This window comes from Onthophagus taurus, chromosome 11, assembly GCF_036711975.1.
Source record: "Onthophagus taurus isolate NC chromosome 11, IU_Otau_3.0, whole genome shotgun sequence".
Taxonomy (NCBI): Eukaryota; Metazoa; Arthropoda; class Insecta; order Coleoptera; family Scarabaeidae; genus Onthophagus; species Onthophagus taurus.
The window spans coordinates 17,899,362-17,923,411 of NC_091976.1; the positions used below are offsets into that span (position 1 = coordinate 17,899,362).

Here is a 24,050-nt window from a genome sequence, read left to right on the forward strand (position 1 = left end):
AATATCAATTTATATTTATTAATATTAATTAATATAAAGTAAATAATTCATTTCAAATTAATTTTATTTAAGTTTTATACATTAAAAGATTTATTTTGCAGGGAGTATTTTTTTATGTTTTGATGAAATGGTTTCGTTTCACCTTTTATATATAGATGGCGGTATTGTTATGAGTTTTGATTTAAGCTAAATTTGTAAACCAAATTTAATTTAGTTATTAAAACGATTTTAGGATGTTAAAATCGTTATTTAAGAAGATTATTTGAATTGCTAACAAAACTGCATAAACAGTAAGTTTTTATTGGATTTATAAACTGCTTTATATATTTAGTTTGATTAACATAACCTCAAAAGAAATGACGTTTAATTTTAAAACATAATTGCATACAATTTTAAAGTAATAAATATATTTCTTTTCAGAACACGATATTCTTTAAAAAGAGATTACAAACAGTTTGAATTAGTTTCCGAAATAACAACAATCTTATCGTGGACTATTACAAACGAAGAGATTCCCAAACAACGGGTAAATTTAAGGAGAAAAGGAGAATTACTTATAAATTCTATTAAGGGTTAAAATAGGAACAAAGCCTGAAATAATAAATTATTATAAAACGATTTTAGAGAAACCTCTTTATTAAAAATGAATTAGAATATAATTGAAAATTGTGAGTATAGATGGCGCTTTTATATCTTTCTTGTTTATTTTAATAATTAACACGTTATCACCTTAATAATTAACAAAAAACATTTTTTTTTAGTTAAACAACTTCCTTATAGAGTTTTTAAAAAGAAAATTAAAAAAGGAGATTAATTTTTTTGGTTTAAAAAAGATTTCAATGAAACGATAAAATAACGCAATCGTGTTGCCAACCCACACGAACAAAACGTCCCCGACCAGATGACAAGTAAAAAAATAATGCAAGAAAAAAAAATCCCAAATTGCGTTATACACTTGCTCCATTCACTTTAGCCTTTTGAAGAGAGAAGTATTGAAGGAAGAATGGTGGTGGAGGGGAATAAACTTGTTCCCGCTCGCCCTCGTGTAGCCTATAGTCTAATCGTTGACGTTGCGGGGGAACGGCCGCGATTCCTATTCTACACCGCACCCAACTAAAAACCCGTCGGAACGCGCAATGAGTCGTCTACCGGAAGTAAAAAACGCAAATTGAAACTCGTTCGCGAGAATCGAAAAATACGCAATCAAAATATTAATTTAAAAAGAAAATCTGATAAAGTGGTAACCTTTTTTGTTCTTTTTTTGGGTGGTGTTTAAAAAAAACCGTATTAAACGAAATAGAATAAACTCGGGAACTGTTACGTATTAATTTGCTGGTGCACCTGTTTCTAAAAATGGACGAGGGGACCTTAAACGACCTTTTAGAGTGTTCGGTGTGTTTGGAACGTTTAGATACATCCAGTAAGGTTTTACCGTGTCAGCACACGTTTTGCAAGAAATGTTTAGAGGAGATTGTCGATAGACACAAAGAGCTACGATGTCCGGAATGTCGGATTTTAATTCATACGAAAATAGATGATCTTCCGCCGAATGTTTTATTAATGAGGATTTTGGAGGGTATGCGAAATGCAGCACCAAAACAAAAACAGCAAAGGAATGTTAAAGAAACCCATCAAAACGTTCAAAATTTAACTCCTGTTCATCAAATTAATCAAGGAGAACATCACAGACACAAAGTTAATAAACCCCCAGTACATAATTTTTTACAACCACATCAAGCTTATGCTAAAGCTCTTTATGATTACTCCTCAAAAGAACCTGGGTAAGAAAAAGATACACGAAAGAATGTGTAATGACAGAATTGATTTATAATGGTTTTATTTCTTGCAGTGATTTGAATTTTAAGCATGGAGATTTGATAATTTTACGCAAGCGAATTGATAGTAATTGGTATCAGGGAGAATCGGGGGGAAAACAAGGAGTTTTTCCAATCAGTTATGTTCAGGTAATTGAGTTTTATTAGCATGATTCAGATGTGCTAATGTGACTAATAGCATTGTTATTTTTTACTTAAGCTTTAATTTGAGATCTTTATAATCAGCATAGTTTTTTTAGATAAGATGTAATTGCATTATAATGAATACTTTATAGATTAAAAAATTAAGAATTTGGATAAAAATAAATTGGAAAGTTTTAAAAAAATTTCCACTAAGATGAAGTCAAATTCAAAGATAATAAAAACCTTAAAATAGTTTAAAATCATATCAAATTAAAATTATGTAAGCCTGTACTAATCTAGCACCTTAGAAATTTCCTTTTAAACACTTTTAGTCAAAAACACATTTATTTTACAAAAAGTAAAAAAATACTCATGATTTAGATGAATACTTTTTAATTGTAAAACTTATAGTTATTACTTTGTAATAAAATAAGAAAAAGTGTTTTAAGGAGGATGAGTCCAATTATTGTTAAGATATGGATAAATTCATTCAATATTGACTTTTAATCAATTTCTTATATACAGGGTGGTTCACTTAAAACTCCCAGGTCAAGTATCTTTGAAATGGAAGTTGTTAGAGTATGTAAATGACTTTTCCAAAAACAAAAGAAACTTTCCCTTCAACACAAACTTTTTATTAGGTGCATGTGATAGAAAATCAAAACTGTGCAACTTTCCTTATTAACATTGATTTCAGAACTTAGTAGATTCAAAGATATTTAAAAGTAAAAAAGAAAAGAATTGAAACAAAATTATTCATAAATAACAAAACATTAACAAAATTAAAAAAATAACATGTTAGGTAACCAAATAAATTTTTCGCCGCCATAATAATAAATGGAACAACGAAAAAAAACTTATAATAACTGTTATTTCCAAAATTATTTTCATTTTCACGCACGCACAATTCGAATCATCTTTCGTTCGTGGCGCGGTTAATTGCATTAATACTTGCATAAATTTTTGTGTATAAATGCGGTATATTAGCCATCTTCCTGGAAACATGCGGTCCAGATACTGAGTCACAATTTGTGCATTATGTGGGGGTGCATCCGGAAAATCATTCAGCAGGTCTGGAAGGTTGTTCTGCCAAAGCTCCAAATAACGGTATCGTGATATAAATAAGGTCTTACCAAAGTTCCATCGATTATCCCACACCAAACATTGACCCCAAAAATTGTTTAATTATTTGTTTGCATGGTCCACCTAAAATTGTCCTGAGACCAATATCGATTGTTTTGCTTGCACACTACTGCGTTATTATGGAAACGATTTTCGTGGCATCATAGAATGTTATTAAGAAAGTTGTTCCTTTCAGCCAAAATTGAAAGTTCAGCCAAGAATAGAAGCCTACGGATTTCGTCGCCTGATCGTAAATGTTGAACAAAATTGCGCTTATACTGCAAAAATTTATTTGTTTTAAAATTCATATTTGGCAATGATGTCGTAATAATTTATGAGGGTTATCAGTTGTAAGACCATTGCAGTATTTTCATCACTTCGAACTCGTTTTTCTCTCTGTCGTTTATGCTTCTTAAATGTTCCAAAATTGGTATGGTTTGTGGATAAATTTATAAATGTTTTTCGATCTGGAATTAGTTTACCGAGTCTGAGTTTATCGCAGTCTGAACCATTATAAGCTAAAAGTTTAGCCGTTAATTTTAACATACACAAAATTACTCCATAAAGTAATAAAAAAATCACAAAATAATAAACAATGTGCATGGTTTCCATGTAACACATGACCTGTCAAATCATCTCAATTCTATCAGCATATTGTCATTCAAAATAAAGTTCTCTCAGTATAAATACTAAATATCTTCAAAACTACAAAATTTTTCAAATCAATGTCAACCACAAGCACCTAATAAAAAGTTTGTGTTGAAGGGAAAGTTTCTTTTTATTGCAGAGCCGCATTTATTTTTATACAATTAAAAATAATAATACTTAAGAACTGAAGTGATTTTACGTAGCCTAAAAACAACTTCTTACAAAACTAAAATATCTCAACCTATCCCAGAGATACTTGGTCTGGTAGTTTTAAGTGAAACACTCTGTATATAATAAATATACAAGGTGAAATCGTTTGAGAAAGAAAAAAATGTTTTATACAAAAGTTGTTTAATACACCACTTTCTATGATATAAAATTATTTTCATTTATAAAGGGTGTTGCATTTTGGTGTAACATTAAGTATGTAAATATTTTTAAATGGAACACCTTGTATATTTTATCAGATTGTGAATACAACTAAATTCGTTTATCTAACCGTATATATTGAACATTCACTGCGTTAATAGTTCCTGAGATATAAAACGATATAAAAGTAATATTTTTAACGATTTTGCCTTTAAACTATGCTAGACAAAGCCAGTAGGTAGATGATAGTATCCAAAGATAATAGATACACTATACAGCATGTTCATAAAACATTGTAAATTTTGATGTTTTTCAAATGGAACATCAAGTTCCCTTTAATTAATGATAGGTATGTCATATGTCTAACTTTAGTAGTTTTCTTGATATTTAGAATTTAAACAAAAATGTGTAATAAAATATGCCGTTATTGTACTTAATATTGCATTCTGTCTATTTTGGTCAATTTTTTTTGTTCTTTCTTTATTGTTTGTTTCTGATTTGTAAATCAGGACTTTAATTAATAGATTTAACTTTAATTAAACATTAATTTAACTTTAATTAGTACTATTAGCATTTATTAAACAATAAATCCCTTTTTTATTCAATAAGCTATTTGAAGCAAATGCAGAAACAAACTATAAACACTTACTAAACGTTGCACATCAAGTAGTTATTTATAAATTAATGGGCAAACCGACTTAAAACATGAACATAAGTAATGAGTTATTAAAATATTAATTTATGATATTTATCAAGTAATCATATTAAAATTAGGTATGTGGCAGCAAAATTATTTTACATTATAAAATATTAATCAAACAAAAACAGAAAGAACAAAAAAAAACAGACAAAAATATACAAATTTTATACTAAATTTAATTTTAAGTACAATAATGTACTTATTTAAATAAAAAAATAATAAATTTTATTACACATTTTTCCTTAAATTCTAAATATCACGAAAATTGGACATGTAATATACTTAACATAAATTAAAGAGAACTTAATGGGCAATTCTACCAGCACATAATATACAGGCTGTTCCATTTAAAAAACCTACGAAAAAGCCACTTCAAAAACATCAAAATTTACAATATTTTATGAACACGCTCTATAAGGATTCTGCAACGGGTATATTTTGGAAAAATAATTGAATATCTCAAGAAGTATTAACGCTATGAGTTAGCAACATATACGGTTTGATAACTAAATTTATTTGTGTTCATAATATAGTAAAATAGACAGGACGTTCTGTTTAAAAAGATTTACATACTTGCCGTCACGCCTAAATACAACACCCTGTATAAATGCAAATAATTTTACGTTATAGAAAGTGGTGAATCAAACAACTTTTGATTAAAACATTGTTTTCTAGCTCAAATGATTTAGTAGCTATCGACCGTCGGGATACTAATAACTCACCCTGTATAATAAAAAAATTATATGCCACAAACGGTTAAGTTATAGTTAAAATTATTTAAATTACATATTTTTTTTCGTCTAAAATAGGCATGGTCATTATAAACAATTTAATAGGTCTCCACCAATTAATATTGTCTTTGTATAAAGTGGAAGCTATATTATTGTAAGTTATTACTATACTCAAATAGATGTGAATTAAACTACACTTAATGCAACACACTCTATTCTTCTTTAACAGCATCTTATTATTAACTCTTTGTTTTATGAGTATTTAAAAAATTCTATTGAAAATAGCTGTTACTACGACTTCAAATTGAAGCTTTTTTTAGTTTAAACTGATTAGTAGTAGTGAATTTTTTGGCGATGATGGTAATTTGAAGTATATATCTTCTTTCTTCCGGTTTAAAACCGCGATTTTTTAGGTATCTTCATTAATTTTTTATGCAAAACAGTTTAAAGTTATTTAAACCACTAATAATTCAAGAAGAGACTTAATAATTTCTAGTAATGTTTATTAAATATCGACCTTTTTCGGACTTAATCTATCTTCAGGTGTCATCTAAAAAGCGATACAAGATAAATCAATCATCTTATCTTTCATTGTCTTGTATCGCTTTTTAGACGACAGCTGAAAATGGACTAACTCCGAAACTAGTCCAGTCGATACTTAATAAACATTACCGGAAGTAAAGAGTCTCTTTTTAATCAATACTTATTTATCCACTTCCGAAGACATCGACCTACTCATATACATATTAGTACATATAGCCACCTATAAAGAGTGTTTTTGTTCCATTATGTTTCAGAATACATCTTTTATAACAACAATATAAAAACATGTCTTTTTTTTTACTGATTCTTAAAATAAACATCTCAAGCTATCGTTTGAACTAGAATAAATAAAAACACGTCATTAAAAACAGAATGGCGCCAATTTGAAAATTGCATTTCATTCATTTATTTTTTTTTTACATTATAAAGAACTCTAGAATTAATAAAAATCAATATTTTTACTTGATTCTACTTCAGACGAAGAATGTATGCGATTAATTAGTGTTCAATGTTTAAACACAATTGAGTCAGTAGATTTTGAGTAATCATGGTTACTAATTACAAAAATCTACAACTTATGTTGTAGAAACTTTTCTTTTTTCCGGTTCTTTTTTCAAGTCGTACATATCATGCAACTTTACCCTTTCGTCTCTGTGATGCGTTGTTTGTGTTTCTTGCGAAAACGTATTTCTGCTCGGTTAATATGGATCTCGTTGCTGATGTGTGTTGATAATATTGCTTGTTGATCAATTTTTACTCTCGTCATATCATAATCTTTAAAATTCGTGTAAATCCGTGTAAAAATTCTAATTAAAATGTAGGCATATGATTTTTTTTTCTATGATTCATTGAGATTTATTTAAAAAACTTAATATGACCTCATCCCATTACTATTTTTTTGAGTGAAAGTAAAATGTTATTATTCATTGTGAAAAGGAAATGGCTAATTAATCATTGTTAATAAATAACATAAACTTACATTGTTTTAAGTTAATCCTTTGACTTCAATTTTGTGTGGAATTTTAATATTTAATTTATTGCCGCCAATAATATTCATTGTTTATACTTATTTTTTGTCATATCCAATTTCAACATTTTTCATTAAAAAACTTATTTTTGTATAATACGTTGCGTGAATTATCTGGTATCCCCAAAGAAATGGGTTTTAAGTAATGATATGTTTCCACCATACTATTTTTGAACCGGTGAGATGTTAGCAATAGATTCCAGCAATAGATTTTTCTCCTAAATATTATTTAAAAAAAAAAAATAATATGTAAAAATATAATGTAAATAAATAGCTTTGGTACTAATAACTCCATAACAAAACTTATAATCACATTTTCTGTAATTATGTGAACCTACCAATTTTATGAAGGCCTATATAAAACATTGTCAAAATTTTCAAAATGCAACATCGAAATCTTAAAATTTTATTTCACAGCCTTATTCTCCATCTCTTAAAGGACAGGAATCCGCAAAAACACCGGGACATTCTTTTCAGTTAAGGTTTAAAAAAGATCCTAAACTTTGAATCGTATACAGGGTGGTTTAGTTTTTAATCGGGAAACTTTACTAGGATGTAGTACTTGCCAAAATAACACATGTTTTTTATATAAACATAGGGTCGCAACTCTTTTGTTTTCGAGCTATGGGCGATCAAAGTCGAGCCAAAAATTTACATTTTCTTTTATATTTCGACTGTAAGTAAACCGTAAAGTAAATTCACCACACCCTTGACTTTGTTTATAAGAACTTTTTAACGCCATGGAATATTAACTTAAAAAAATATGGGTTGTAAAGCTCATTCTTTAGCGGTACTTTTTTGTCTCTTTAGTATTTTCCTTAAAAAAACGGTAATTCAATTTCTGACAGCCCTGTACAAGGTACCTACTGTAATACAGCAAATGACAATCTATTTGACAGCATTTGAGATATTTGACCATGTTGAAAATTCTTTAGATCAAAAAATCGGTATGAACCTCCAATATAAAGTAAATTTTAGAATCGTAGATAAAATGCACAAAAAAAACTGGTATTGCTGACTTTTCGGCGAACACTGTATACGATTCAAATTTTGCGATTTTTTTTAACCGTTAACTGCAAAGAGTGTCTTTGGGTGTTTGCGGATTCCTGTCCTTTAGGGGATGGAAAATCGGAAATTGCTGCTTGTTTTGCGTCTTTCCTGTTTGGTGCAAGTAGAATCTACTTAGAATCGTTGTAAATTCGATAAGCATTGAACAATGTATGTTGTTTGCATTTGTGATTTATTTGTTGTAGCTGATGTACTTAAAAACACGACTCAATTCTATGTTCTTTTTATGTTTAGCTTCCTTTTATAAACAGTGTTTGTCCTTTTGCTAACATTATCAGCGGCACATTTTTCTCATACTGTTTACTTCCATCACTAGACTTAATTTCTGTCATCGCAATATGCAGTTGTAAATGATAGGCGGCAATCCGTTACGATGATTTTCAACTCAACAGAAAGATGAAATATGTTATATTATTATTATTACATTATATGATATATACAAACATTGTTTTTGATAGATGGAACAAAATGTTGAATTTCATAACAAACAATTTTTATTTCATTTTTTAATAACTTTTAAGTTTTAACATTTTGTGCAGGTTTTTTGCAAGAGATAGTTAAATTTATGTATAAATAAGGCTAGTTCTGATAGTTTCCTCAGCAACTAATTTTTTAATATCAGATTCATCTAAATTCTTAAAACCATATTATGCGCAAATTCTGGCATCTGAGAATATCTGCGATTAAATGGTAGTTTAAAATTTTCATTATCAATTACAGCAACCATACAGTTTTTAAACATAGTCTAAGATTATTTTTTCATACATCCATAACTCTAAGAAAATTAACATTTTCCATTTGGGATAAAATACTCCTGAAAGGTCACAGTATACAGAGTTCTTTATCTGATTTGTTTTTTTAATGGAAAATATATATCATATCATAGCTTTTTGGAAATCATTTATTCTTTTCAGCATTCTCCATAATTTTCTTTGGGTTCCATACATGTCTCTCTATTCCTTTTTGAACTTTTTTCAATGATTCTCTTTTTGTTTTTTTATTTTTGAGTTTATCATATATTAGTCAATTTTATCACTGTCAGGTTTTTGCGTTTCACATCTTACACTCATATATACCGAGATTATGGATGGTATGTAAGTACATTTATCTAACTACATAAATTTGGCCCATCCATCAACAACAACTCAATATCTACAAAATTGCACTCTTTTTGAGCCAACATATCTGGGTAGATAAATAAATCAATATTTGATTTAATTTTAATTAACAATCAATAAATTAATTTATTAAAAGCTTTATGTTATTATAACCTTGCTTTATTTTTTAATCTAATTTTATAAACAACTTAATCCTTTTCAATTACTAAGCGCTATTGGTGTTATATTTCAAACACGTGTATTTACAAAGGAAAAAATTGCACACCTTTATTTTTACTTTATACATAATCGGATTAATTTACAAAAACCTAAGAGTTAAGGTGAAATCGTTATACAGGAAAGATTTTTATATCATTAAGTAAACAGGATGGATAAAGGAAGAATGATAACTGATTACAACGCGTTTCTTTATTAAAAAAGCTTACATTATTTATTATTATTTATAGATTATCCATATAACACCGGTACCGAGTCATATTCCGCAATGTAAAGCCCTATACGATTTTCGAATGACTAATGATGAAGAAGAAGGTTGTTTGGCCTTCAACAAAGGTGACATCATCAATGTGATTCGGAGAGTCGATGAGAATTGGGCTGAAGGAAAATTGGATGGGAAAATCGGGATTTTTCCTTTAGCTTTCGTCGAATTAAATAGTTTAGCAAGATCTTTAATGAAATTATCGACGAAGTAATATTAATTTAAGTTTATATTATCAAAATAATTAAAAAAAAATATTTTAGTGTTCAACCCGGTCCTTCTAAAGTAGCTCCACCAACTCCAACAACTGAAGAAACGTCCCCTTTAATTTTAACGGATCATAGAAGACACACTAACGTTCATTCAAATCAAAATGTTCAACAACAACATATTAATCAAGGGTTGATTCAAACTCAACAAGTTCAGGTACAACAACAACCGGGGGCTGGAATTCCAGCTTCCGATTCGAGCTTGACGGTTAGTTCAGGGAGTTCTTCTACGACGACTCCAAATACGACTTCTAGCAATAATTCTTCGAGTTCTAGCACGGCCCCATCGTCTCCCGCTTCACCACCTCCAAGAAATCAAGTCCAAACACCAAGAAGTAATCAGTAAGTTTATTACGATTTTTTTAATTATAAGGGATATGATCGAAATTATGATGAGATAATTTTTTGGGTTAAGGCTGTATAAAAATAGGCACGTGTAGATTTAATCGTTCTCTTTATTTATTACGAAAGTGAACGTATTGTGAGGATTCTATAAAACTCGTTTTGTTTGAACTACTACAGTTTATCTAAAATAAATATTTGATGAAAGAATTAGTTAAAAAATGTGTTTAATTATTTAAATAACGTATTTATTTTTATTTTTTTAACAGAAAAAATGATAATAATCAATTAGGAACCCCTCAAAGACAAATAAATCCACCTCCACGTCCAGATCATTGTCACAATCGTGAAAAACGGCACAGTTTTACATCATTAACACCTCAACATCACCCATCGAACCCACATCGTCACTCCGCCGAAATTTTATCACCGGAAAGTTCGCCAAATTCACAACCACCTCATCAAAGACGCAACGTAACCGAATCGGCTCCTTCATCAACATCGGATTCTCAGCTTCCAGCTGCTTACATCGCGTTATACCCTTATAAACCACAAAAACAAGATGAATTAGAACTGAAAAAGGGTGGAATTTACATGGTTACGGAACGTTGTCAAGACGGTTGGTTTAAAGGGACATCAAATCGCACACAAAAATGCGGGGTTTTCCCCGGAAATTACGTTGCTTTGGCTAGGGGAGCGCCTAGAAGTCCTCAAACGGCTGGTAGATCCGATGAAAATAAAGCGGTGATTGTTGGGTTGAAAGGAGGGGTTAAATCGACGTCGCCACGACAGCAAACTTCTAATTTACCCCCGGAATTACCACCCAGGTCAGCCTCTCCAGCTTGTTCTACGAATAACACGATATCTTCTAGTTGGCATGGTCAACAAGATCATGCTGGTGCTGGTTTGGGGCGTAGCAGCAGTGCTATTATGTCGTCTGGTGTTACTGCGCAGAATTTAAGTGTTAGTACGTCTTCGTCTTGTGTTGTAAAAGCTTCTGAAAAGGTTTGTTTTAAATGCTTTATTTTAAATAAAAGGTGAATAAAAAAACCTTTTAAATAAATACAGTAAAATCGCGATATAACGGATTAATATAGGGAAGGGGGTGTTTGTTATAGTTAAAAGTTTATTATATGACTAGTTATATGGCTAGTTTTGCACTAGCACTGTCACTAGAATTAACACTAGACGTAGAACTAGAATCATTCGGGTTTAGCCGTCTTAAGAGACGTGTGGCTAAACCCGAATGTTTCTAGTTTATAGATATAGTGTTAGTTTTAGGTTTGCACTAGCACTATCACTAGAACTAACAATATACTTAGAACTAGAATCATTCGGGTTTAGCCGTCTTAAGAGACGTGTGGCTAAACCCGAATGATTCTAGTTCTTGGTTTAGTGTTAGTTCTAGATTTGCATTAGCACTGTCACTAGAACTAACACTAGAACTAGAATCATTCGGGTTTAGCCGTCTTAAGAGACGTGCGGCTAAACTCGAATGTTTCTAGTTTCTAGATATAGTGCTAATTCTAGTTTTGCATTAGAACTAACACTAGATCTAGAACTAGAATCATTCGGGTTTAGCCGTCTTAAGAGACGTGTGGCTAAACCCGAATATTTCTAGTTTCTAAGTCTAATGTTAGTTCTAGTTTTACACTAGCACTGTCACTAGACCTAGAACTAGAATCATTCGGGTTTAGCCGTCTTAAGAGACGCAAGGCTAAACCAGAATGTTTCTAGTTTCTAGATATAGTGCTAGTTCTAGTTTTGTACTAGATCTAGAACTAGAATCATTTGAGTTTAGCAGTCTTAAGAGACGTGCGGCTAAACCCGAATATTTCTAGTTTCTAGATATAGTGCTAGTTCTAGTTTTGCATTAGAACTAACACTAGATCTAGAACTAGAATCATTCGGGTTTAACCGTCTTAAGAGACGTGTGGCTAAACCCGAATATTTCTAGTTTCTAGATATAGTGCTAGTTCTAGTTTTGCATTAGCACTGTCACTAGAACTAACACTAGAACTAGAATCATTCGGGTTTAGCCGTCTTAAGAGACGTGCGGCTAAACCCGAATGTTTCTAGTTTCTAGATATAGTGTTAGTTCTAGTTTTGTATTAGAACTAACACTAGATCTAGAACTAGAATCATTCGGGTTTAGCCGTCTTAAGAGACGTGTGGCTAAACCCGAATATTTCTAGTTTCTAAGTCTAATGTTAGTTCTAGTTTTGTACTAGATCTAGAACTAGAATCATTCGAGTTTAGCAATCTTAAGAGACGTGCGGCTAAACCCGAATATTTCTAGTTTCTAGATATAGTGCTAATTCTAGTTTTGCATTAGCACTAACACTAGATCTAGAACTAGAATCATTCGGGTTTAGCCGTCTTAAGAGACGAATATTTCTAGTTTCTAGATATAGTGCTAATTCTAGTTTTGCATTAGCACTAACACTAGATCTAGAACTAGAATCATTCGGGTTTAGCCGTCTTAAGAGACGTGTGGCTAAACCCGAATGATTCTAGTTCTTGGTTTAGTGTTAGTTCTAGATTTGCATTGGCACTGTCACTAGAACTAACACTAGAACTAGAATCATTCGAGTTTAGCCGTCTTAAGAGACGTGCAGCTAAACCCGAATGATTCTAGTTCTAGTGTTAGTTCTACTTTTAGTTCAATAACATCATACAACAATCTAGCACTGAATAAGATGTAAAATTAGTACTAACACTAGCATTACAATTAACACAAGACCTAGAATTATAAACATTCGGGTTTAACCATGCGTCTATTTACACAGCTAAACCCGAATGTTTCTAGTTTTAGGTCTAGTGTTAGTTCTACTTTTTGTACCATTATATCCGTTATATCGAGATTTTACTGTATTAGTATTCATTTTTTGTTTAAATATGTAACATTATGTCGTTAAAAAGAAATTGGTTTATTTTTTAATAGTCTAAAGATCATCGTAAAGAAAAATCGGGAACTGTGAGTTTGATGCGGCGTTTGACAAGTATTAAGAGATCAAAATCCCCTCCTCCGGCTTCTTATTCAATGGATAATCCGGTTTTTGAGGATAGTTCTCTGTCTACGCCGAATGTTCATCCGGTTCATGTCAGGTATTTTTGCATGTTATTTGATTATTAGGGTTGTTTAAAAAAAAATTAATTTGATATTTCCAGAAAATAATTTGTATAAATGTAAAAATTGTCTTAAGTGTTATTTTGTTTGTAAACAAATGTTAAAATCACTAATAAGTTTGTGCTTTTTATTTTGTTTGTCACGGTTTGTTTTGTTGTTTTACTGATGCTTTTAAAAGAAATTTAACACGAAAAGATCCCGCTTTGTGATGAGTTGAGTTTCACAACGAAGTTTTTGCTTTATTTTTTTAAGCTTCAACACTTGACGATGACCAAGTCTTTATATTTATAAACAAAAAGTATTTTTTGTTTAATCAAGTTGCACCTAAATTTTGTTGGTTAATGTGTGATTATTTCAGTTTACAAAAGATTTTGTTACAGTTGTTCTCTCCTATAGTAAGTAAATCATCTGTTTTTAGGTAGGTAATAAATCGTCAAGATTATAAAAAAAATCAAAATTTCCTTCATAGAAAAAAATCATTTCCAATTCTAACAAATTCTTCATAAATTAGATTCAGATTTATTTAGTTAATTTTCTTCTTCCATTAAAAATTAATCTTAGGGCGGAATTAGACTGTTTATTTTGGTTAAAATTTATTTTGGCGGGTTTCATTGATATAATTTCTACTATTAGTTACCAATTATTAATTCAGCAACAGTAAATATTAATACAGCAATTTCCAAGCAAATTGTCGCGATCTACAATGCAAATATTGTCTTTAAAAAAATTATAGCTAAAACTGCGATGAATAATTTCTAAGAAATACGTGGTGTAGCTTTATTACTCATTCAAAAAATCCAACAGTTTTTTCAACAACATCTTCGGTAATTTCAGAAAGCTGTTTAGTTATTGATGTCAAATCATAGAGACATAATTGGGTAACATTTCAGGAAAATGTGAAACACTTTCGTAGAAATACTTTTTCCTTCTTATCAAACATGAAGTAGGCTACAAATTTTGTTTTTTTTAATGAATCTTCATTAAAATAGGTAGTAATTTTTATTACAAATTCAGATTCCTAATACAAAAATATGTGGAGTTTAATGTGGATTGTTGATTGAGTTATTTAAATATAAAAGTTTTTAATGGCTATCTAATACGCATTTTTGAAATATTGATCCATCTAGAAAGCAAAATAAGTAATAGTAACAGTTTACTGCGTTATGTTATATCTATTAACAACCTCAACTGGGTCTTAGTATAAATGTATTAAGAAATAAATATTATGGAAATCGAAGCGAAAGCTGAATTGGAGTGAGAAACGGAGTGAATCGTCAGGCACTATCCAGCACCAAAGATAAAGACAGAATGGAGAAAATAGTTATTAATTGATTGCACAATAACTGACTTGTGAAAGATTTTGGCACTGTGATAAAAGTTGAAAGACGCAAAACAAAAACGTCGTAGCTTATAATCGATGAATTAATAAGTTAATTAAAATTGTCTAATAAGTAAGTACCTACATCTGTGCCAAATTTTTTAGCAGTATTAAAGTCTGTTATTAAGATGTACCACAACATTCTGATAGTTATCTTCAGTTGGAGAGTAGAGAATTGGAAATCACTAGCCTACAAATAATAGCTATATAAAATTCTATTGATGACGCGATTCACAAAAATTGAACAAAACAGCTATTGATGAGGAACGTCATATTTGATTTCTAAGTCAGAGTGAATAATAGTAATTTGTCAAGAAGAGAGAATGATCAACCCGATTCCTTAATTAAGCCTTGTTAATGTTAAGCAATACCAATCACATCATTTGAGATCCGATTATAACGTGAAGTAACAGATGAAACAGAAATAAGTTGAAAATCGCAAAAGTTAGAACTGAATTTTTTTTGTCAAGAGAATAATTGAAAATATGCTTAATAACAAAACTTTAAATTTAATCAACAATGTGTAAAACAATAAATAAAAGCTGCTTGAGAACTGCACCTACATATGAATTCACTATACAGGATGTTTAATAATATATGCGCAGAACTTCAGGACAAAAAAGGTACTGTAGGTCATGACCTCTAAAGTTGACCGTTTTCTAGAAAAATCAACTTTTAAGTTGAAAAGCATGGTCAATTTTCTGAATTAAAAATTTGTTTTTACAATTAAACAAAATTTATATAAACGTTAGAACAAGTAACAAAAGCAAGCGTTAACTTCATAATTGCAAAATTAAAAAAATGATACAAAAGTTTAGGCTTTAAATTTTATAATAAAAGCTACCTCCTTTCAAAATAACAATTTTATTAGTTTGTACCTGTAAAAAGTAAACTTATATTAAAAAATTAAAAATGAATTACACAAACGCTGAAATGTGCGAAATGCATTACCTTTACGGAATGGCGTGCGGTAATTTGGCAGAAGCAAGGCGGTTGTATAAAAAGACATCTTGATCGCCCAGTACCACACCATAACTTGTTTCTACGCATGCGCTAACGACTATGGGAAAATGGAAGTTTTAAAAGGAATACTGCTGATAATGGGCGGCCTATGGAGGTTGCAAATCCCTAAGTAGAAGAAGCTGACCTCAACGAAATTGATGAAAATCCGACCACAAGTACCAGAAAAATTGCTCACAACTTAAACCTATCTCACTCGACGGTTTGGAGAATTTTGAAAACGCAATTTTTGTGTCCCTACCATATCCAAAGAGTACAAGTATTTTCAATTTTCGCAATAACCACATATGGGCTGAAGAAAATCCACATGAAATTGCAGAAGGCCATCATCAGCAACAATTTTCCGTAAATGTTTGGGCTGCCATCGTCGGTGATCATTTGATAGGCCTACATTTTTTACCGAATAGATTAAACGGTGCAGATTATCGACAATTTCTAGAAGAAGTACTGCCGGAACAGCTGGAAGATGTACCGTTTCAAGTAAGACAAGACATGTACTTTATGCATGATGGAGCTCCGGCCCACTTTAGTTTGGTTGCTCGCCAATACTTGGACGACAAATACTCAGACCGTTGGATCGGTCGAGGAGGTCCACATCCTTGGCCACCGCGATCTCCCGAATTTAATTGTTTAGATTTTTTCTTTTGGGGTCATCTGAAAACCCTAGTCTACGCTACTCCAGTCGAAAATGTTGACCAATTAAGAGAGCGCATTGTTGTATCTTGCAACATAATTCGGAACACTCCGGGAATTTTCCTGCGTGTTAAGCGGCCCATACACGACGTCTCTTGCAGCGACGTCAAGAGTCGAACGGCATGAAGCATCGTGTGTAGAGAAGCGTCAGGACTCATGCGACGGCAACGGATTCAAGACCGTGGCAGGCTCCGGCGCCTTGCAAGAGTTAACGTGTATGAGATTGGGACTTGAAACCAATTTGTAATCTATTGGTAGCAGTACCTAGCCTTGTATAAACAATATCTATCTTTTTAAATAGTTTCTAGTATTGTATAGGTAGTATATGTCTTCCGTAAGGAATTATATCTCGTATTGTATCTCGTATTTCGTCTTCTGCAAGTAGTATTAGTATTCAGTTTCAGGAAGACAAATACTACCTATACAATACTAGAAACTGTTTGCAGAAGATAGATATTGTCTATGGAAGGCTAGATACTGCTACCAATAGCCAAGTAATTGGTTCCAGAATACTAATACTGCTTGCAGAAGACTAAATACTTCCTATAGAGGACCAAAAATTCCTTACGGAAGACAAATACTACCTATACAATACTAGAAACTGCTTAAAAAGATAGATATTGTTTAACTACAACAGGTAATATACGGGTGTCTCCGAAATCCGTATACAACGGAAGACCACAGATTCCTTGGCTCAAATTAGGTAGATTTAAGTTAAGTTATCTATATCCAAAGTTGCTTCGTTTCACCGCTAGAGGACTTCAAAGTTACCAAAAAAGTTATTTTATTTTTTATAACTCGAAAACGCGTAAATCAATTGAAACCATTTTTCAGAAGTGAGTTCAATTAACGTATTTTTATGGTTTTTGATATAATTTTAGAAACACAGGAATGATGGAAAAGCTATATGTTCACTGAATATTACTCCATTTTTTTTTTCTGGCCAAGCCAAAATTACATTATTATAATTTTTGAATAGCCCATTTAGTTCTGAACCGTTCTTGTCTCTTATAGGATTTTGATTATATTAGGCAATTAGGCAATTTTAAGGGTACTTTGATATATAAACCATGGGCGATTTGGGCTCCCCTAAGGAGCTACGCCCCTCCAAAAATGGCGGAAAATTTTGTTTTAATTTTTTTTTTTCAAAAACCATAAACGCTAGGACAACGAAATTTGGGGAATATGTTTAACTGGTAGTAGGGCACGTTTTCACCCTATTTGTACTTTCAACCTATCCTTCTAAACTACTAAACGTAACCACCCCCTTTACATTTTTGCTAACATTTTTTTATGCAGAGGGTAAATACATTAAAAAAAAATTACATAGGTAAATGAAAGTATCCTAAAACTTTTTTGTCTCTCTAAAATTTTTCCAAAAACGACTAATTTTTGAGAAAAAAAATAATAAAGCAAACACTGCCCGTTCAACAACGGGGTTGTCGATCAAAAGTTGGAATGAATTTTTAATGAAAAAATCTTAGTAGGCTTTGCAATCTTTGTCAGAAATATTTTTGACGTTTAAATGTCAGTGGTTTTCTTACTATTATTATTGTTTTTCAAATTAATGTATGAATAAAGTTCTACCGCATTTACGCTCGTTCACTCGACGTTTCAAAATTTTAAATAAAACAATAATAATAGTAAGAAAACCACTGACATTTAAACGTCAAAAATATTTTTGACAAAGATTGTTAAGCCTGCTAAGATTTTTTCTTTAAAAATTCATTCCAACTTTCGATTAACAACGCTACAGCTTAATAGTTAGTGTTTGCTTAATTAATTTTTTTCTCAGAAACTATTAACTTTTCGAAGAACATCAGACAGGCAAAAAAGTTTTAGAATATTTTCGTCTATCTAAATAAAATATTTCCAATGTATTTATCATCCTCATAAAAAAGATCTAGACAAAAATTGAACGGGGGTGGTTACGTTTAGTAACTTAGAAGGGAAGATTGAAAGTACAAATAGGCTCGAAACATGCCCTATTATAAGCTAAACATATTTCCCAAATTTCATTTTCTTGGTGTTAATGGTTTTCGGGAAAAATAAAATAAACCAAAATTTTTCGCCATTTTTGAAGGGGCGTAGCTCCGCAGGGGAGTCGAAATCGCTGATAGTTTATATGAGAAAGTACCCTTAAAATTGCCTAAAGAATCACCCCCTGAAGTTTGGGCACGTCATTCAGATACACCCTGTATAAGTGGTTAAGCTAGAAAAAAGGTATTTTTAAATATCTGCAAGCCTTGAGCATTGCAATTACAAAACCTCATCGTAATTAGCACTGATTTCAATTAATTGCAATTTATGTTTAACATGAAATCAATATCATTAATTGATCAAAAGCTTGGGAATTCAATGATCCTAAAAGCATACAGTGTTAGGAAAAAACGTAGTCGTATTTAGTTGTTTCAGTACTGGAGAGAAAAACTTTTAATCAATTCTAAGAAACGAAAGGTAACAATAAACACAAATAGAAAATATTTACAGAAATTATTCAAAATGACCACCGTTTTTCAAAATACATAAATTTACACGTCGTAAAAAGTTATCGTTTAGACTTTGAATTGATGCTGATGACGGACTGCTGTGGTCATATGCGGATTTTCTTCAGCATAAACATGATCGTTACGCATGTTAGTGATACCAGATCTGGTAAACGTTGCCTCATCTGTGAATAAAATCCTTCTACTAAAATGTGGGTCGTGGATTCTTTCGTTTTGGATGAGTTGGCAGAAAGTCAAACGCATTTCGTGATCCACAGGTAAAAGCTCTTGCACTTTTTGAAGGTGGTATGGGTGTAATAATTGTTGACAACATCTTTAGAGACTTCTTGTTGATTTCCTAAGCCCCTCGTACTAAGGGTCTTTTGCCACTCTTTCAAGAACCCTTTCTTCCAACTCTACAGTTCGCCTTGTATGTTGACATCCACAGTCTGTGTGTTTCGGTTTCAAGCTACCTGTCTCCCTGAGACGTCTTACAATATGTCCAAACTTTTGGTGATTTGGCACTCGACGATTAGGAAACTTCTCCCTATAGACTCGAACGGTTTTGTGACCATTAAATTGACATTGGCCATAAACTATAATCATATCTACTTGCTCATCATATGTGTAAGTATCCATTATAAAAATAACATTCGTACAATCTAATCTAAATTCTCATTCTATTTGCTTTACAGAATGTGAAAACATTTCATATTATCTCATTATTCATATGTTGATCGATTCTGGCAACACCACTCATACAATTGTATTGACTCAAGTGTCAATATAGAACTTAGAAAACCACCGAAGGCATCCTCGTCCAAGAGAACAAATTCTTTTTCCAATAAATGCTTTTTTTATTTGAAAACTTTTAAGTGATTTTTTTAACCTCCTTCGTATGTTGTGGGTCGCGAGGAGGTCTAGATAGTGATATTATTCTACTTGCGATTTAGTTTGGAGTTGCCATGTGTAATTAGGCTACTATCACCCAGCTTTCTGAAGCTTCGATGCTTAAATTTTTAAAACCCAGTGATTAGGTGGTTTCCATTAATTTCTCTCAGCGTTGTTAGTCAAGATTTTCAAGTAATTTTTCATTTTTCCATCATTCCTGGATCCCTAGGTGGATCATAGTATTCTTTCTGGCATACTCAAAAAATTTTCTTTTTGACAATGCTTCCACGAATTTCAATTTTTGCTATTTCTGGATTATGAACAGTTGAGCAAAACTGGAATAAGTACTTCTAAAAAAGTAAACACCTGAAGACACAAAGATATTTAAATATCTAGTATATCTTGAACTACTAATAATTAATATATAAACCATTGAAAATTAAAACGAAAATGAACCGTCTAATTTTCTCCAAATTAGAAGCATTTATCATTTTCCCCATCAATTATTTTTTTTTAAGTAAATCAGTAAAGCAACAAATTAATTTTCATCAAACCCACTTAAATTAACGTAAAAATCATTTTTTTGAGTTTTTTCTTGGATTTAATATTTTTGAGAAAGCATGATAAAAAAAACACTTGGTGCACGTCACATTGTGTGCCCCCAGGTCCGGCTCGTGCCCCAGCCAGCTCCTTCAACAAGTCCAACCCGTGGACCATCACCGTATTTACGCCTCCACGTCCTCGCAAAGACTCAAACACAAAGAACGTCCAACTGTTCTTACACAAAGCCCCAGGTCTGTCTCAAATTCTTCTCAAAAGACTTAATAATCTCACTCTCACTTCTTTCTCTGGATTACAACCTTTTTTGTATATAAATGCTTTCATGTTTCGTTTGCTTTTATTGTTTTTTTTGCTTCTTTTATTAATTTTCTTTAAAATATAGCAATAAAACTTCGATATAATGGACTAATACATGGACGAAATTGTCTGTTGTAGCCAAAAATCAATTTAACGCTGAATTACAACTAATACTAGCATTAGAACTAACACTAGATCTGGAACTAGAAACATTCTATTAGATATTTTCTAGTTCTTGGTCTAGTGTTAATTCTAGTTTTACACTATCACTAGAACTAACACAAGACCTAGAACTAGAAACATTCGGGTTTAGCCGCACGTCTCTTAAGACGGCTAAACCCGAATGATTCTAGTTCTAGTGACAATGCTAATGCAAAACTAGAACTAATACAAGACCTAGAACTAGAATCATTCGTGTTTAGCCGTCTTGAGAGACGTGCGGCTAAACCCGAATGTTTCTAGTTCTTGGTCTAGCGTTAGTTCTAGTTTTGCACTATCACTAGAACTTGTGTTAGTTCTAGTTTTGCATTATCATTGTCACTAGAACTAGAATCATTCGGGTTTAGCCGTGTTAAGAGACGTGCGGCTAAACCCGAATGTTTCTAGTTCTAGGTCTAGTGTTAGTTCTAGTCATAGTGCTAGTGCTAAACCCGAATGTTTCTAGTTCTAGGTCTAGTGTTAGTTCTAGTGATAGTGCTAGTGCAAAACTAGAACTAACACTAGACCTAGAACTAGAAACATTCGGGTTTAGCCGCACGTCTCTTAAGATGGCTAAACCCGAATGATTCTAGTTCTAGTGACAATGCTAATGCAAAACTAGAACTAACACAAGACCTAGAACTAGAATCATTCGGGTTTAGCCGTCTTGAGAGACGTGCGGCTAAACCCGAATGTTTCTAGTTTCTAGATATAGTGCTAGTTTCTAATTCTATTCCGAAACTTTCTAGTTCTGGGTTTAGTGTTAATTCTAGTTTTAGTTCAATGAAAAATATAGAACAATTTAACACTGAATAACAACTAAAACTACAACTAACACTAGCATTGGAACTAACACCAGATCTAGAACTAAACACATTCGGGATTAGCCGTCTTAAGAGACGTACGGCTAAACCCGAATGATTTAGTGTTAGTTCTACTTTTTGTTCAAAAAATGTTTTATTCGTTATATCCGAAGTCTGTTATATCGAAGTGTTTTCGTTGTTTTAAAATAATTTTTATAGTAGGACAACGGAAAATCCAACGGGAAGTTCCGGTTCAAGCCCCGATATTCATCACCATCGAAAATCGAATTCTTTGGATGCTGGTGGCGGTGGGAATAAAACAAAAACGAATTCACAAAACGTGCGCGAACGCGTTCGTTGCATCGCTCCATATCCACCAAATACGGAGTACGAACTTGAATTACAAGTTAATGATATTATTTATGTGTGTAAAAAACGAGATGACGGTTGGTATAAAGGTACCCAGCAAAGAACTGGACGAACTGGATTGTTTCCTGCTAGTTTTGTTGAAGCTTTAAAGTAATTAATTAAAACTCATTATTATGATTCGCTATCTCATATGATTAATTAACCGTATTATTATGTATTTGTTATTAATATCGTAATTGTATTATTTCTTTTTGTGTGTAAAAAATATTTAACAGGAACATATCATAAGGAACAAAAATAATTATTAACTCTTTACTTAAAGTAAATAGTTATTTATTAATTTATATAAATATAAACAAAATAGCGTGTGTAAATAAATAAAAATAACGATTAAATAATAAGTATAAATAAAAGAAATATTTTTCGTTAAGAAAATGTAACAAAGAAGAACAAAGTTGGGGAACAGAAGGTTTTGGAATTGATGTGTTCATATTAAAACGTCATTTTTGTTCGTTTGTAAATATTAAAAATGTTTTTTTTTTTGAAATATTAATTTATTGTAACATTGCTAATGTTTAAGTTTACGCTTTTATAACAACATAAGTTTCCTTCTCAAAACCAAATATTTTCTATTTAAAACAAATACGTCTTTTCAAAGCACAAAGATTCTTTTTAAAGGTTTGTTTTTAGATATCTTTCTAACAAATTAAATTGTTTTTAAATAATTATGCTAACATCTATTAACATTTAGCGATTAAGTATGGCCATAATATTCATAAAATAACTTAAAAACAATAATAAGTAATCAATATTTCTCGCTCTTTCAAACTCTTAATCGAAACTAAATTGTATAATCATATTTAAATATTTGTATTGTATTCATTATTCTGTTTTCTTGGTATTAAAACAAAAATATAACATTTATCTACTTCAAATTTTTTAAGGAAATTGAGTATAAAATTTTGGTGAGGATATAAATTAAAATAAACATTTGTAATAAGTTTTGAACAAAATGGAAAATATACTTTTATGGGTGCATTCTGTATTAATTAATTAATAACTTATACAATTTTTGATTATTGTGTTATTAATAAATATTATTAAACACTAAAAGTTTTTTTGATTACAAATTTTGTAATGATTACTTAATTTCATTTTGGAGAGTTTTAGTAATATGAGTGATCAATGCAAAACGGTTTCATTGCAACCTTAATATAGAGTTGATCTTGGCTGAGATGGTAAGAGACATAAGTTGTGGATAACCCAAGGTTCGAGGTTACCTCGGTGTTTTATTTTTGAAATTTAATCATAAAATATGAAAAATTTCGAAAATATTTAAATCGGCACAAATTTGTTCAAAAAAAATAAATTTTGAGGGACATTTTTTAATCAATAGCTTAATTTTGTATTTTTATCTAAGTTACAAACCTTTGTTATAAAAATTTTTAACTTTACTTAAATTTAGTTGAATTATAAACCCCCTAAAGAAAAAAGGAACCGTCTTGTAGTAAGTTTCGCTACTGAATATGAGATGTCGCACGAAAATTTTAAAAATTATCTTATTTTTGCAAAAATTATTTTTGTTTTTGTGCTTTTTCGACCTTTTCATTTATTTCAATTATTAGAAACTAAGACCTTTGTTACCCGACGTACCTTAACTACAAGACTTTCTTATAAATATATAATAAATTGTGGCATATATTATTTATAGTTGGAATATTTTGATGTATCAATACTTAAGTAAGACACCTTCGTTTAGTTGAATATCCAAACGTGTATGTTTTATTGGAACTTTCGATGTTTGTTAAACGATGAGTTTCATGAGTGACATTGAGGTTGTAACACCAATCA

The 24,050-nt window shown here is 31.1% G+C and overlaps 1 protein-coding gene across 4 annotated transcripts; it reads left to right on the forward strand.

Annotated features, from left to right (window-relative positions):
• Positions 1-899: 899 nt before the first annotated feature.
• Positions 900-23,312, forward strand: LOC111424113 (E3 ubiquitin-protein ligase SH3RF1-like). 4 transcript variants are annotated; one of them, XM_023057542.2, is made up of 8 exons: positions 900-1,781; positions 1,850-1,964; positions 9,731-9,972; positions 10,026-10,373; positions 10,643-11,378; positions 13,318-13,481; positions 20,637-20,765; positions 22,053-23,312. In XM_023057542.2, the coding sequence occupies exons 1-8, from the start codon at positions 1,354-1,356 to the stop codon at positions 22,351-22,353; spliced, it is 2,463 nt and encodes an 820-aa protein (XP_022913310.1). In that variant the 5' UTR covers positions 900-1,353; the 3' UTR covers positions 22,354-23,312. The 4 variants fall into 4 exon arrangements, with proteins under 4 accessions (XP_022913310.1, XP_022913311.1, XP_022913312.1 ...); XM_023057544.2 differs by lacking the exon at positions 22,053-23,312 and adding an exon at positions 13,884-13,921 and having other exon boundaries at positions 901-1,781; positions 20,637-20,726; XM_023057540.2 differs by having other exon boundaries at positions 902-1,781; positions 22,050-23,312.
• Positions 23,313-24,050: the final 738 nt, after the last annotated feature.